At 33.3% G+C, this 18,163-nt stretch overlaps 1 protein-coding gene across 1 annotated transcript in view; it reads right to left on the bottom strand.

The window, feature by feature from the left end:
• Positions 1–2,171: 2,171 nt before the first annotated feature.
• Positions 2,172–18,163, bottom strand: part of LOC110101384 (calcium-dependent protein kinase 3) — a gene marked incomplete in the record, with an annotated part of 28,456 nt that continues 12,464 nt past the window's right edge. The window contains 4 exon segments of the mRNA XM_020829262.2: positions 2,172–2,591; positions 2,688–2,918; positions 9,627–9,794; positions 9,898–10,013. Of these exon segments, the coding sequence (XP_020684921.1) occupies positions 2,436–2,591; positions 2,688–2,918; positions 9,627–9,794; positions 9,898–10,013 (671 nt within the window).

Genomic DNA, 18,163 nt, shown 5'->3' with positions numbered 1-18,163 from the left:
CATATTTGAATCTTCATAGAATTTCTGAGAATTTTAAATTTACATTTTTGCCCACATCTCTTCTTGCATTGCCCTTATTCTGATATGGCTTATTCAGAAGGCACTATTTGGGGGACAGATTTTTCTCTTTGATGAATATTATTTCAAAATTTGGAGTTTAATGAATCATGTCACAATCAGGAGGTCATAAATAAATTATACTTATTTTTTCAGTTCATATTTGTAATATACTGCTTCTTAGGAGAATTTATTTGTAAAGATAAGCATCAAAATTTTTTTAAACTCAATTGATGATGGCCTAATCTGAATTTTCTTCCATATGTTAATGAATTTATGCAATCATAGCTGATTTTGAGTTAGTTGGACCATTTTAGAGGTTTAAAAGAGTCTAATCGAGATCAAGTCATCACTTGCTTAAACTTGAGCTTAATTAATTAATCAAATTCAAGCTCAAATTGATTCATTTATTAATAAAAGAGAGAAAATAATTATAATTCAAATAATTATTATAAAAATGATTAAAAATAGAAAAAAATAATTATCTAATGTAAGAAAATTAAGAAATTATTTTAAAACATTTTTAATAATTTTATACTTTAAATATTAAATGTTAATATATTTTAAATGCTTTTTATATCAATACTTTTTAAACAAACCACCTCGTTAGAAACTAACGATTTGAGTCCAGATAGGCTAAAATTTGACTTATTAACTCATCGAACTTTATCCATGAGCTATTTACCAAGTCAAGTCCGAACCAACTTATAAATCCTCTTACACTCCAAATCTATATTTCTATTAGTGGTTTCGATTTTTAATATATATTCCCACGTTGGCTACATTTGGATTTAGGTGTGCTATTGGATTTTATTGTCTCACAGCTTCCTGGTTTGGCTCGGGCGTTCAATGTTACTTTGTTTGCTCATGAACCTTCATGTTTGTCAGCTTTATAGTGTTGTCCACATTGCTATCCCAATGAATATTATCGACTGTTCGGCTCAATTGCAGAGAATATTGAAACTATTTGAGCGAGAGATTATTAGTTGCAGATTGCGGACGGGAAGAACCGTCCGCACAAGCATTGGGTACCTAGCGGTACCCGCACTCAATACACCTGGATACCACTAGGTACTCAGTGCTTGTGCGGACGATGCACATTCCGCGCCTAATAATTTTTCGTGGGTGGGGCAGAAGAGGCAACTTTAAAATCCATACATAAGAAATTGAATATAAAAGTGCTTTTAGAAGCAGTAAGAAAGCCATCTCAAACGAAACCTTAATCTGGATGATACTAACCTCATTCAAATCTAAAGACAATTAATTAGATCTAAGTTACAGTAATAGCTACAGGCACTAAAACAGAAGAAAATGGCACTATCACAGCAAATAGTCAAATTTAGCCACCGTTACATGCATGAACTTAAAAGGAGATATTTGGCATTTCAGATGAAGCAAAGTAATATACAATTTGAAATTTACTTCCCTGCAATCTCTCAGGATGAGTGGGTGGTTCATAGGGTAATAAAGATTCAGCACCAGGCAATATAGTGCTTGTAATGATTATAGTTAGTTAATTTCGAACGAATTTCAAATGACTTGGAACTTCAACTCAAAGAATGATTTAGGCTTCGTTTGGGACGACTTTCTTCCTGCTTCTTAAAGCAATTTTTTGATATAAAAATTAAAAATTTTGTAACTAAAAATTATTTTTTAAAACAGCAAAAAAGCTGTCTCAAACGAAACCTTAATTAAAAGTAAAAAATGGGTCGACTGAGTGTTGGGAGTAAGGTGTGGGCTAATGATATCTTGTAAGCTCTCAAAAATACCTAACTATTAAAAGAGTATACAATGAATCAAATGTGCATAAATGTATAAATTCCAGACTAACAAAAGAAGAATTTCGATTGAACGAGCATCCTAACACAATACTTGGTTTGAACAGTTTCAGTTGATTTGGTTTAGTTAAAAAAGTTGAATGAGTCTCAAGAATTTATTGAATTCTGACTACTCTCAAGCCCATTTGGAGCAGCTTTCTCATAATTCTATTTTCCATAGAACAGACAAATTTAATTTCAAAAAAGAGAAGAAATTTATCCTACACTTAAAAAACTTTGCTACGGATGGCCGCAACTATGTCAAACGGACTGAAAATCATCCCTGGCTAAAGGACATTGCAATGAAGTTGAAACACTTTCACCAATAATCAACTGAAAACTTAACACAATAAGCAAACATTGTACAAAGCTTGCAGGTCATAGAATGAAGCAATTTCAGAATCAAACAGCAAAACAAACCAACAGTACTCTCTGGGGATGAAACTAATTACACAGCAAAGCCAAATCATGGTGACGGGGGGCAATGTCTTGGCAATGATGGAGTTGGATTACCGCAATCAAAAAATCAGCAATAGAAAAACAATATTCTAATCATCTCTATCACTCACCTCCACCCACAGAGTTTAGTGAGCCATCCTTCATCAATCTGATACTAAGGCTGTTGAATCTTCCTCTCGAGTAATGCCTTGAAGCTTTCCTCCAATCCGTTCCAGTTTTCATCATTGCCACAAACTCATCATAGCTGATCCTACCATCCTGTAATCATTAAAAAAAAGGAGATGATGGAATCTAGCATTTGATCAAGAAAAGTCGAATTTCAACTGAAATATTGTAATTGGTGAGAACGAGCACCTTGTCGGTGTCAACTTCTTGTAAGATGTCATTAGCTACATCTGCGTTATCTGTAGCTCCATCTTCGGCCAGGGCATCTCGAAGCTCTTCGGCCTCGATATAGCCATTTCCATCCTTATCGAAGTATGAGAAGGCCCGTCGGAGGTGCTCATCATTCGCCATCTTCTGTGAATGAAGGGAGATTGCAACAAATTCACCGTAGTCCAGCTTTCCCTTTCCACTGGTATCCACCTGATGGCCAATTTTGATTTAGTCAGATTAAGTTTGTTGAATATTTTGCAGTCCAAGTATATATGCACGGACAAGTTTAAACGTTAAATCCATTAAATAAGAATTAGGATGATGATTCATATTGCTCAAGTTACCCATATAGAAATTGTGATTGCCTTCTTCAGGCTTTTTGCTCAAGTTTCTTTAAAGCTTTCTTTATTTTTCAAATTTCTATCAAGTTCTAAAATTGTTCAATTGTTCAAAATATTAACCTTATGATTAATTACATGAAGATGATAGCAATCATTCTCTATCCTCTAATGTTCAGCATGAATGTATGCATTTAAAAATATATTACAACTGCTCAAGGTATTTAAATTTTACTAGATTATAAACTTAAATAAATTATGATGTAAAAAAGAAAAGGATATAGATTATTTTAATACAAACTACCTTTTAAGATACATGATGAAAATATCAATGATTTTAATTAGTAAGACTTCCACTATCGATTTTATAATTCATTTGAAATTAATGTTTTATTAATTAAGAAGTCTGTTCGTCGACGATTTTGGGTTTGGAACTCAGCAATTTTTAATCATTCTAATTTCCATTGAATAACCTATGGTTTTAATTCATATTGATTTAATATTTTAATTTTAATTACTTATATTTCTTTTGACTCTTAAAATTGCGGATTTTACATAGTTAACATGAACTAAGTATTAGAATAAACTATTATTTGTATTTCCACGTCAGCTATTATTAGAAGTCTCTAGACCTGTTGTATTGGCTTCAACTTTCATCTATATATATTCATCTACTATACCATGTAAAGATAACTTGAAATCATAAGTTTTCCATTCTCAGCTCTTGTCTTCTCTCTGTTTCCTCTGATGTTCTTTATCATTAGTTTCTACATGGTATCATAGCAAACCGCACAAGACTCCTCCTCCGCCACCGCCGCTTCAAGCATCCCGTCCTCCCTGAAATTCCTGGTATCAAATATCAAAAATCTTGTTCCCACCCAATTGTCCACTGACAACTACCCTTTATGGCGTTGGCAAATTGTTAAAATCTTTCGCGCAAATGGGTTCTCTTCGTTTCTTGAAAGCTCTTCCTCCCATCCTCCGGAACAAATCTCGTCCACTGCTAGAATCCTCACTCCAAACCCTACATACCAATCTTGGATTCTTCAAGATCAAAATCTGGACGCTGCGTTGTGCTCCACGATTGCTCCCGCCGTTCTTCCATATATTATGCATCTTGAATCTACCTCTGCCAATTGGGCTTCCCTTGAACTTCTTTTTCAATCCACCAATCGATCAAAGGTAATTCGGCTCAAAAATGAGCTCCATCATATCTCCATGAACTCCTCTACTATGACTCAATACCTCACCAAAATAAAATCCTTGGTTGATCAAATGGCGTCGGCTGGATCAACTCTTGACACCGAAGATGTCATCCTGTACATCTTGAACGGACTACCCCCTACTTACCAATCGTTCAAAACTTCTATATGAACTATGCTCAATCCCATCAGTCTTGATAATCTCTATGCTTTGTTACTTAGTGAAGAGATTAATATTGCTATGGACGCTGCGCGCATCACAACTCTGGCAGATCCAAATCTTGCACTCTACTCATCTAGGGGTCGCGGAAGACGAGGACGTGGCCGCAACAGCTACAAAAACAGCAATGCTCCTAGCCAGGCTTCCCTCGTCATTTGCCAAATATTTCCCTCGTCATTTGCCAAATATGTATCAAGAAGGGCCATTCGGCCTCCTCATGTTGGCTCCGCACCAATCTTCAGTACACTTTGACGTCTACCTCAACAAACACCACGGCTCTAGCAGCTACCCCAAATCAGCCGTCTCAAGATTGGTACCTGGATACAAGGGCATCATCGCACATTACAAACTCTCTTGACAAAATGTCTACCTCCCACTCCTATTATGGATCGGATACCATATATATATAGATGATGCAAAGATGATCACTTAAAAGTTTAATTTTACCCACATATTTCACTTCTTTGACACTAATTTTATGTGCATGCCTAAAAGGTGCGTTCTACCTTTCATTTCACATATCCAAATGATGTAACATGTCTCTGATATCAAATTGATGCAAGCTAAAGCTCTGATATCAAATTGATGCAACCTAAGGCTCTGATATCAAGTAAAACTCATAAAATATGCTACCCTTAAAACAACTAGGGTATGATTACCTCACATGCAAATCACAAAATAGAGAAATGTGCTCAAAAGAAAGGACAAACCAAAGATCCACCACCAACCAATGCTCCTCCAACAAAAACTAATAGAACATGGCACAACACACCATACAACTCACAAAATTAAGAGAAGAAAGATACATGTGGAATGAAAACCGTAGAGAGTAGAAAGAAGACCGAGACGAAAAAGTTGTGGGACGGTAGAAGATAAGCTCGCAAGCTCAGAAGAAACCCTTAGTTTTTTTTTTTTTTTAAATTGAAGAGAACAAAGATACAGGAGGAAGGAAAACTGTGGAGATAAGAAGCAAAAAGAAGACCAAAACGAAGTATTAGAGGATAGGAAGAAGACTAGCTCGCAAGCTAAAAACCCTCAAGTTTACATTTGTTTTCACCAACCACAACAATCCTTTTTCAACAGTAAATTAGCCATATTATATAAGAGAAGGGGGAAATGGCCATAAATTTGCTCAAATAAATGTGCCACCAAAACAACCAATAGAAGCCATTCAAGATAGCTCACGTAATGAGAAGTTAAACCACATAGTATAGGAATCAATAAGGAATGGATCTTAATAGCCCAGCAGTTGGGAAAACTGAGATGCAGCTGAGAAAACCAAGAGCCAGCAGGGTAATCGAGAGCCAACGGCGAAAACCAATAGCAGGAAAACCAAGAACCAATAAGGAAACTGAGAGCCAGAAGGCAGGGAAACCGAGAGCCAGTAGAAAAATTGAGATCCAACAGATAGGGAAACCAAGTGGACAATAGGGAATCAACGTTGGCAGCAAGGAAAATGAGAGGCCACAGGAGAAAATGAGCAAAAAAACACAAGTGGAAAGGCAATGAAGTGTACTGATTTGAACATATAATATCTCAGAACCTACAACAACATCAAGAATTTATCCCACTATGTAGGGTGGGCTACATGAATCTTTTTTCTCCATTGTGCTCTGTTAAAATTTAAATTCACATTTAAATCTAATAAAGAAAGATCATTTATAATATTTTCTAACCAAGTCTTTTTAGGTCTACATCTACCTTTCTTAACATAAGTCAAATCTAATACATCTACTCTCCTAAATGGGTTATCGGAAGGACGCTATTTTATGTGACCAAACCATCTAAGGCGACTCTCTCTAACCTTAGCTTCCACTGGAGATACTCCAACCTTTTCACATATATGCTCATTACATATCCTGTCTCAAAGAGTAAATCCACTCATCCACTTGAGCATCCTCATCTCTATAACACTGAACTTAATATTCAACTTCTCTATTAATGAACAACACTTTGCACCATAAAGTATTGCATGTTTAACCACCATCTTATAGAATTAGTCCGATGCATTCCTCCACTTCAACCATCCAACTTGAATTCTACTAATAATATCCCAATATATTTCACCATCACTCTAAAAAATAGACCCAAGATATCTAAAACGAGTATTCTTATTAATGACTTGATCACCCAAAGTTACAAACTCCCAAATAGAACTATTATTACTAAGATTACACTCCATATATTCAATTTTAGATCTACTCAAACGAAAGCATTTAGACTCTAATGTAGACCTCCATAATTCAAGTGTACCTTCAACTCCCTCTCTACTCTTATCAAAAAGAAGAATATCATCCGTAAAAAGCATACATCATGGTAAGCCTTTTGCAAATGTCTAGTGAGAACGTCCATGACTAAAGCATCTCAGAACCTAGAACTATAAAATTCAATTCAGTCTTTGGTCCCATTCCTCTATTTACTAAAAGATGATTAAACTAAGTCACTTTTTTTTTTTCTGTTCCAATGATATTTGAGTCCAGTTCACCTCAGAAGAATGGAACGTCCAAAAGATAAGACAATGATAGGAAATACTTGAGTTCTCAAGTATTTCTAACCCAAACCAGTAAATATACAGCAGCCAACTGCTGTCCACAGCAGCAAAACAGCAGGAATTCGGTGAAAACGCAGCAGGAAATAGGGAAAAGCAGGAGAAAAAACACAAGATATTGCTTGTATTTCACTAGAAATCAAAGAAAACAGCAAAGATACAATATGTTCTTCAATCCGAGAGGAAGAACAACTCTCCACGATCTCCGGCAAAGCCAAGAGCCCAAAGCAAACCCTAGATCTCAAAGAGAAAACTCAAATTCAAGATGATCCCCTAATTCCCCCCCAAACTCCTAATTATACAAAATTAATCATAAAGGACAATCATAAACTTCCTAAAACAGCCTTTTACGTTCAAAATTTCCCTCCTAAACTTCACGGCTCACGGCAGAGCCGTTTCCGCCCGTTCGGCCTTCTCGCGAGCGTCTCGCGTAGACGCGGACCGGTCCCTGCTGGACCGGTCCAACCGGCCCATCCTGGGCCGGTCTAACAGACAACCACGTGTTGCTTCTCAAATTACAACAGCAACCTTAACAGTTAAATGCCGCATATGATAATATGTACTAAATCGTTTCTATTCTTTTTACAATATCTTCTTTCAATTCCGAACAATCTAGCTTATTATTCCCTTGACTAATTCGATATTCCTCTTGAATCCTTGCACTGCTTCACTTTTCCCATTCAAGAACACCCAGAAAGAAAAATTGTCCCTCTCCACAATGACTATCATTGCTTCTTGCTGAATGTGTCTTATGATTAGATTTTGCTTCATGCTGCTTTGCCTTCGATCTCAACCAAATGGCTTGATGTCATATTATATTCATCCAACATGTGCAAAAGTTTAGGTTTTGATTTTGAAAGAAAACATGACCACAAAACCTCGCCTGAGCAGGACCAATTCAATAATCTGGTTTCAAGTCAGAATCATATCAACCCAAAAGGACCAGTTCATGGCCCAATACAAATATTGATCAGACTACACATACATCGATTGTAAACAATAGCAATCCACATCCTCATTCCAGATTCACAAACAAACCATTTATATATTCACGCTATCATTTCAGATGTGATCACAAAACCTCTCTCACTCATTTCCTCTCCTAGCACTCTTTTCACCTATCCATTTTTTGCTTATTCAGCTGCGTCTACACCTCAGTCCTCATCTACACTTCTACTCCCCTAAAGCCTACCCTCCTCTAACCCTCCATTTCTATTCTAAAACAAAGACAAACTTCTCACCCACTGATGAATAGAAATAGAAGCCAAGGATGCTGATCAATCTAAGGTCATGCTAGCCAGACTATAATAAGCAAGCGAACCTCTGTCATCTTCACGTTTCTCTTCTTCGGCATATAGCCATAACACAACCAAGTATTTCAGCCATGACTACAGGAATTGACATTTCTGGTACTGTTATCTTGTAAGCCAAGATGAGGTGTCTGTATTGGCCACTGGCTATCATAAAAGAGCTTTAAGGTTTAGAAGACATATATGATGAAGATGATGGAAACTTTGTTGACCGTATTGGTTCTTCCTAATTGAAAACTATTATTACCTGCCTTTAACAAGATTCAAATTTGAATGTTCAAGTACAATAAATCCTAATCTGATTCCAACCCGATAAGTTCACACGCCAACACACGAGTGAAAAATCATGAGTCTCCACCAAAAGTATACATTTATTTCTTCCTTCATTTTCTTGCTTTATTCTTCAACCAATAGCATGATCTTGTCTCTATACTTAATGCTGCAACCTACTGGTTTTCAAATAGACCAAGTTTGATAAGTCCCAACCTACTTTTCATCAGAGAAAACATCCAATTTGCTTGAAGAAGGTAGGGATTAAAAGCGGAAGCTCAGACCAAAGCTAATGTGAATATATATTTTGAAACTAAATTTGATCAGACATGCACCCTCAGACCAACCAAGCAGCAAAAAACTAATCTAAATTTTAGCCATGATCAGACCTTGAACAACCCATTGTCACCATGATATTCCAAACAGAGTGTCGTTCATATTGCTTTTCACTTTGCAAGTAGTAGATGAAAATAATGTTTTAGAAAAAAAAAAAGGATGCAATAGGAGGAAATAGAAATTTCAATCAGTAACCATAACACCCAAATTGTTTTAAAATAAGAGGAAATGGATCATCATATTGCTGCAAAATAAACAAAAAAATAAGCGTCACCAAAAAATATTAGCAAGATGGAGAATGTGCTTAAGTTGAATTTCTTTAAGAGATAAAGGCACTTTAGTTCACAGGACATATTGTAGACACTAAGAGCTTTTGATATATACTAGACATAAATATCATCTGCAATGGATGAAAATATCTAAAAAAGCAGTCAATTGACAGGGAAGGCTTGGATAATTTCTTTTTTGTCCTAACCTTTTACTTGGGGGTGGAGATATAGGGAGAGCGGGGCTGTTAAGGTGATTTCTTTTAGTTTAATATTCATTAAAAAAATATGTGAAGCCAGCTAATTTGGATCAAACCTAGTTTCTAAAATGCACTAAAAATGCAAAGAAAAGACAATGCCAGCTGAAACACGCATTGGAATGAAGATACAAGTTAATTCAATTATGGCAGCGTAAAAAATTAACTTACTGCTTCAATAAGCATTTGCAGTTCAGACTCTACAAGCGGGGAACCAAATTTTACAAGTCCATTTTTGAGCTCCTCGCAAGAAATAATGCCATCATTGTCAGTGTCCATCATCTTAAACTTACCTTTCATATCTTCAACTTCTTCAGTAGATAAGTGTTCAGCAATAACCTATAAAGAAAACAATTTTATTTGAGCTTGGATATGATTTTGAAGAAATGTTTAAAATTCAGTGAGTGTGAAACACCAAATAAGCCAAAAGAATCAAACTAACCCGTAAAGCTCTTCTTTTAAACCTATTCATCCTTGTGAATTGCTTTAGCCTTGATTTGACGACATCACCAAGAGGAACATTTGGAGCTTTCTTAGCATTTTGAATCCAAGGATGTTCTGTTGAAGAAGGAAAAAAATATAGTGATTGGCACATTCTTCTCACAGAAAGTTCAGCCATCATCATGACCTCAAAAGGTTGTAACTAAAAAACTTCACCAGCAACACATCACATCATGAAAAACAAACTTAATTTCTGGAATATGTATTCAAGTATTCCAGAAAAAAAAAGGTTAAAAATATCAACTGCTCTAATCACAGAAGAGTGTGACTTTCTTATGAAGTATACATGCACCTTGAGGAGACCTACTTAAGGAGATGGATTCAAACAAGCAATACAAGGAAATGAAAGCTTTGAATCCAAACCAAACTAAAAGAAATTACACCGTGTATCCCAATCACACAAAAATGGTATGATCTGTAAGATTAATGGTCTTAAAATATGGGTAACCAACCAAACTAACAGCTTCAAACTGTGATCTATGTACAAGAATTTTATTTTACATTATTATATGACCTCATAAGCAAGTTAATCTGGCTAACAAGAAATTAACTAATTGAAAAACAGAAATTCAAGATCAATCAAAATCACTATTTGATTGAAAATCAAACCGCAATCATAAAAGCTATATTGTATTAGTTTCGCCAAATCCGATTAATCAAGAAAAAAAAACACAAATTATAGAATAAGAACAAAAAGAAAAAAAGATCTAGGCTTAGCATAAAAAGATGACTTCCCCTGAAATTTTAAAGCGCTAGAAAGAATTACATCCAATTCAAAATACATTCAATCAAAATAGAAATCAAGTGGAAATATTTTCTACATGCCTTAGATGCCCTTATTTATAATCAAAGGATCCCTCATCAAATACACAAAATATCCAAATCAAGTTAACTATCATAATCCCAAAAAATCGCTAAAATCCTTGAAATAAACTCTCAAATTAGCTACAGTACCTAATTGCAAGATAAGAACGAAACAAAGTAGCACATCAAGTCAGGAGAGAATAGGACCAAAGTAGCAACTACAATACCAAAAAACACGGTCATGCCAAATAGGAACCATGTATAAAAAGAAAATCACAAACTAGCAATAACCCAAAGAGTGCGCATCAATTTGATCAGTTTGAAAATTTTTTGGCTTCAAAGAATTATTCAATTGATATTTTCCATGCAAGCCTACTCATAATTGTTGCCACAAATTACAAACAAATCCCATAACCAATATTAACTAATCTACTTGACTTAAAAAATCAGTACCAATAAATTGTTTAGTTGATATTTGTCAAATAAATATAGTTATAATAGTTTCGCTAAGTGGCGAAGCAAGAAATTTTTTTAGGGGAGGCCCAATTTCAACCTTGCTTCCACACACACATATATATATATAGTAGCTGAGCAAGACCGAAAAGATAACAGTAAAAGGTAAATCTATTGTTAACTTTTTTGGTGGATTTCTAATTGGATAAGTACATCTCTATCGAGTGCACCCATATCTTTCATATCCACCATTAATAGTTTACAAAAATTTAATCATCTCATATCATTTCAAGTGCAATGTTTGATGCTATTTGGAAGAGTTTTGGATGCATATTCCAAAAAAAGGATCAAAGATAGAGTCCAATGCATTGATGGTAGGTTTATGAAATAAAGTCAAATGAAATATTGAAGGCTAACTAGATATCAAAACTTTCCAAAAACTTTAAAATTATAGGCATTTGTCTCAATGTGTTGCATGCCTAGCCTTTCTAGCAATTATTTTCTTAAAAGCTTTGGAAGGAAAATTTTTACAATTACGGTGAAGTTGGAGCAGTTCTAATTATTTGCAAAAGTGGTGTAGAGCTACAATAGAAAAAGAGAAATTTATTTTAAAGCTATTTTGTATATTATTAAATTTAAGTCAGATAGCAGCTTTCATAAAACTACCACACTCTAATAAATCTAATTATAAAAAGCTACCTCTCACCACAAAAAAATTTGGAAAGTAAGAAGAAAATAATAGATACACAACAATGTAATAGCAGTCTAAAAAGCACACAATGAAAAATCAATCCCATATAAACCCAAGATGGATCATTATCTCATTACCTAGTTTGAACTCAATTATATTTACATTAGCAATAGAATTATAATTAATTTATTTACTAGTCAATTTTTTTTTGTGAATATATTCAGGCAAATGACTAATTATAAATGCAATATAATGTGAGGAAAGTAATAAAAATATTAAAATACCAAAATGCTTTTTAATGAATAATAATAAAGACACAATTTTTTAGAGGAAGAAATTATGAAAAAAACATAAACATAAATAAATTACATAAATATGATATCTTTATAAAAAAAAAAACACCTTAAAGAGAACTAATCCAAATAGTTAAAATATTAGCCGAGGTGAATAATGTAAATTTGAATTCGAACAGATAAATTAAGCTTTAAACTTCAAGGTTCTTTTGATGCAATTGTAAATACAGTCATAAACATTTATCATAAAATTATATCAGCAAATAATGTTGCAAGAATTACTTTATCAATTTGCTCTATTGATCCATCGACTGTAGTATGTCATGATTTGTCTAATTTCACAACCATGAATACATTCCATTTCTGTAAGAAGTTTAGATTTAAATATAATCACATAATCAATTTTAATTTTTAATTTTTGACTCTTGTTCAAGAATAGGCAAGTTTAAACATGTTTTAATATGTGTAGATTCATATTTAATAAAATCATATATAGATTAATATTGAAGCTATAAATCTTCTTTCGCATCTAATTCATAATTTAAAAAAAAAAAAAAACAATCCAGGTAACTACATTTTCTTCAGTAGGCTGAACTTCAACCATATAGAAGTCAAATATTAGTGTTGGGTTTGGCAAGCAGTAGCATAAATGCTAATGATTTTTCTTCTAAAATATTAATCAGAATTTATGTAGTCCTAAAAAGAGAACAATTGTACCATAGTCGTCTTGTGTATAATTGTTAAATTAATCATGCGATTGGTCCCTATATTCACTAAATGAAAAATGTTTTTCCTTAAAATTATGTTTCACATCAAATCTATAGATCCAGCAATAAAAGTTCATCTTTAATATTAAATATGTCCAAAAATTTTATTTTTGTAAATTCAACTCTATAAGAATCAAACATATAGCATTTAAAAAAATCAACGAAGTTATTGATCTAATTTAAAAATTCCCTAAGATTATACCTATCTTTAAATCTAAGAATATAATTTTGAACATCATAACAATCATACATATTAAAGTTATTTAGAACCAAAAGGTTACTTGATTTTATTTAAACTGCATCACGTCTTTAAACCCATTGATATGATGATACAAACTTAGGCTATAATATCATATCTAATGCATGGCAATTTATGGTTCAGGGTTTCCTAATGCAATTATATGATAAAATGCATATAATCCCACGCATTATCATCACCATTATTAGTCTTATTCTACCTATTTGGAGTACACATTATAAACCCTCTTTTTTTTTTCATTCGGTCCTATTACTATTGTTTGAGATGTTAAATCAGCTGTCACTAAAAACTTATAGTCATGTAATCTTAGGTCCACTCATTTTTTCTAATCCTCTGACAAAAAATTAATCAAATCATCTAACAGACGTCTTTTATAGCCTAAGTATCGCCTTATCTTCTAATACTATGGAATAATAATTGTTCAAATAGAAACCAAAAAAATAACAAGAAAAACATAAATTAATGATAGTCTAATAAAAATTTCAAATAGAAATTTAAAAACAATAAAGATAAAATGCGCATAGAACTAGCTAACCACCTCACATGTCTCATCCTATGAAGTCCAATGCCTCCCAATATGCTCTTTCTTCGTTTATTTCAGTCATCTTTCCCTTTGATAAATATTTTTAATCAACATAAAGATGAGATTAATACTCCAAAATTTTTAGAACTGGTGGAGGTGTGCGGCTTTTTAAGTGATCCTTGACGGCGGTTATAATGGTGGTAGTTGTGGCGAAGGTGACATGATGGAGGTTAAGGCAGTCAAGAGTATATATATATATATATATATATATATATAAATAGGGTGAGGCGTAAGCTTCATGCCAACGAGGCGAGGCATATATCAAGGCAGGCATCAACCAAGCTGAGGCGCAAGCCTCATAATAAAAACTTGAGGTGTATGCCTCGAAGCATTTTTCACTGTAATTGCACTGAGGCAAGCCTCATATTGCGCAATTTAAACAATGGTGTTGGATCATAATTTTTGTGGTGGATAGCTGGTTTGTCCTTTCCTTTGAACTCATTTCCTATTTTATGTTTGCATGTGAGGTGACCATTCGTGATTGTTTTGAGGGTTTATGTGTTTTGTTATTTGTTCTTTCTTATATAACTTCCTAACAAATTTCTCATGTTAGTTTTCTACTAAGCATCCATCATTTTGGTTTTTGTTTATGTGATATTAAAAGGAAGTATTTTAATTTGCATTCCTAGTGTTCTCCTACTTGGTTTAAGAACTTAGGTTGCATCAATTTGGTATCAGAGAACTTAGGTTTGCAACAATTTGCATCTTTTAGCCAGTAACTAAAGAAAAAAAAGTCATTATTAAAAATCATATCATAGTTAATTCCAAAACTAACCATGGGTTACTTAAAATTCCATTTATGTCGATAACTTGGTGACTACCATGACATGATTTATTCCATACAAGTAGTATTAATGAAAATTCAAAATATATTGAAAGTGGCAATTTCACAATAATTGGGCAAATGTTCCTTTTTGAATTAAAATTATAATAATTAGCAAACATCTCTTTTAACCAACTGATATTATATATTAAATTATATAGAAAACTTGGTTCAAGTTAAGTCAACTCAACCCACTAGGTAGCGACTAAAAAACAACTCACCAAGTTCACAAATGAACTCACCTCATCCAAGCAACTAGGCTCTATGATGCACCGATAAACCTTCATAAGAAGGCCTGAAATATCGGACATAGACACGTGCATGGCAGGTTGGGATACATGTTAGACACGACAAAAGCGTTTATGATTAAAATAATATGTTAATTGGAATGGTGTAATGGGCACACGTTTCCTAATATTTAATGATAGAATTATTTAAAATATAAATTTTCTAATATTTAATATGCTTTTAATTTAAAAAATGTATTTACCCAATCGTGCAGCTCAGTCATCTCGTGTCTCGCTGAGTAGCTACATAAACTCCAGAGTTATCATGTATCTTATTTTCTTCATTTTTTCGAGCAGGCAAGGGCAACCAACTCATTCAATTGAAGCTTGTTCATCGTCTTCTTTAGTTCCACAAACAAGCGAGGGAGAATGAACCCAATTTGTTTGATTGAAGCTTGCTCGCCCGTCGTCTTCTTCATTTCCACAGGCAAGCAAGGGAATCCAACTCCTTCGATTAAAGCTTGTGTCCGCTTTGTCGAAGGTATCTACCCATCTTCTTGATTTCTACTCAATTACCCCATATATCACCTTCTTTGTCAAAGGTATCTCGTTGTCGCTAAGTAACCGCATACGCTCTCCTTTAAATGTCAATATAAAGACAAATTCTTTATTTCCAATTTGATCAGAGAGTTAATCATAATTGTTAGGCCTTTAAATGTCATTTAAGTTATCACTGATAATGCATGAATTTGTAAATTAGTAAGCCTACTTGTGGTGCAAATATATCCTCACATTTTTTAAATATCATACATTGTGTATACTCTCAATCTTGCTTTAAAAAATATTTATATAGCTAAGAATATTGAAGCAAATGAAATCACTTATAATGAATATCATTTGATCACAATGACTACACTAGATGATGGTTTAATTATAAATTCCATAGTGAATCACTCTATAAGACTTTCCATATTCAATTATTTCATCCTTAGTTAAAACTCATTTTTCCTCATTATATTAATGTTAAGAAAATTCAAACAAATAAAAAATGCACTTCAGACTTTGGTGATAGGTGAGAAATGATCTTATTATCTAGAGGATGATGTTGGAAAGGAAAAGTATATAAAAAAAAGATATTATATGATTTATGTTGGAGTGATATCGCCAACATTTTTAACTTTTATTGAATTATGGAGGTCAACCTTAGAGTCTAAAGGTTTTCGCTTGAGTAGATCTAAAACGGAATATATGGAGTGTAATTTTAGCAGTAATAGTCCTAGTGAGGGGATTGTGACTTTGGGTTGTTGTTGTTGTTGTTGTATTGATCCAAGTTATGAGATGCTAAAAGTGACAAACAAAATTAAGTTATATTTACATTTGATCTATGAGATATAGGATTCCATGTTCACTTAAAATGAAAGAGATAACATATAAACATGGAAGAAAATCACATAATGAAGACTCAAATTTCTAGAGTATTATTTATACTATTCTAAATGATAGGTGGAGCAAAAATAGCACACATCTACATTGCTTGGCTTAATCCAGGGTAAATTTTAATATATCTTTCATAATTAATTCTCAATTTGTTGAATAGTAACTATCTAATTTTATTTTTTTATAGTCGTTGAAGATATTCAAATAAAGAATAACTTCAAGAGAACCCTCAACGAGTTTCTCCTCAAAAAAGATTTAAAATTTTCAATTACGAGGAAGTCATGTTTGAAATGTTATTTCCCAAATAAGGAGAAAAGAATAATGATTAATATACAACTTGTTAAATTATTTGATTATTTAGAGGACTTTGGTGACAAGAGGCTTTCCGTGATAGGCAGAGAATGGGTCCACAGATATGGCAGATTGATTCATGGAGCTTCGACACCTATGCCTTAAACAATTATCATAGAACTTCTTAGATAAGTTTCATCCATTTTTTATTTTGAGAGAAATTGGAATACATAAGCATTCATTCAATCAATAAAATAAACAAAATTACTTCACAACGAGCTAAAGATTTATTTTGTATACATGCAAACCTTCATCTTCTATCAAGAAATACTCCAATTTATATGGAATGAGATAATAAGATGTGGGATGTTGTTGGAGATGGGTTTGAGTCTCTTGATGATATATGAATATAGAGATTGCAAATTTTTCTCTTGATGAACCAAAATTAGAAACAATGATATTTAATGATAATAATATTGCAGGCCAAAGATAAACACTTCAAGAAACTAATCTTATTATTCCTCAGTGAATAGTTGAAGCTTGATGTTATACTAGATAGTTTATGTTATACTAGCCATTTTATGCTTAGTTTTTTTTATATTATAAGAAAGACAACTAATTATGATATTGATTTATCGTTTACTTGTCATTCTTAATACATGTTTATTCTTAATATTATGTTTTCTTAATTTTTATGCACTATTTAAAAAGTATAGTGTCATGTATGTGCCGTATTTGTGTCATATATTTTCAATAATTAACAAGTCTAGTGTCCATGTAGTATCATGCCCGTATCAATGCAACATAGGGCTTCACCGCTACATTTGATGAACTCATCTTAAGCAAGCGAGTACTATCTGTCAGGTAGGCCACAATGACACTCAAGTGTATGGTTCTGGGAACCCTAAGGCGTATCAGGTTCCTTCATTTGTGAAAATATTAATCGCTTATTTAGCCATTCATCCACCAATACAAGCTAAGCCATCAACTTATTATTAGCTCAGTGGATCCCTAGGATTGGGGTTCCTTTAGCTTGTTTCTTTCTCTCTTCTCACTTTTTAATCATATTTTATCTGCTAAAATCTTATAGCTCTAATAGTATGATTCTGACATCATCCACGAACAAATTTGGATTCAACACATACTACTACACCTACCAATACAATATTAAAAATTAAAAGGCAAAATAAAAGTTGCAGAATATAATCAATATTAGTAACTGATGGGGACATTAGATCATCTTGGAGAGTTTATCAGAGACGCGGCCACGATTGAGTCTTTATACTTTTGAGTCGTTGATGTATTTTTTTTTCATGTAGCTTGCTTATGTGGCATTTATGAGTCGTTGTATTTTTATTTTATTTTATTTAGTTGCTTATGTGTTTTCTTTCCCGTTGTACCCCTCTTATGGGAGTTATCGTATGTGAGCCCAAAGGGCGTTTGTGTCTTTTGTTTCGAGTCATGTTGTAGGAGGCTATTTAAAGCCCCATTTTATTCTATTATGGCTAATGAAGGATTATTGGAGAATTTTGTTTTCTTGCTTGGAGCATTGTGAGAACTTGTGAGTTCTAGTGGAGAG

Source organism: Dendrobium catenatum, unplaced genomic scaffold (genome assembly GCF_001605985.2).
Source record: "Dendrobium catenatum unplaced genomic scaffold, ASM160598v2 fragScaff_scaffold_1553, whole genome shotgun sequence".
NCBI classification, from domain to species: domain Eukaryota; kingdom Viridiplantae; phylum Streptophyta; class Magnoliopsida; order Asparagales; family Orchidaceae; genus Dendrobium; species Dendrobium catenatum.
Note: the sequence above shows the minus strand (reverse complement) of the source record. Positions and strands in the feature narration are given on the sequence as shown.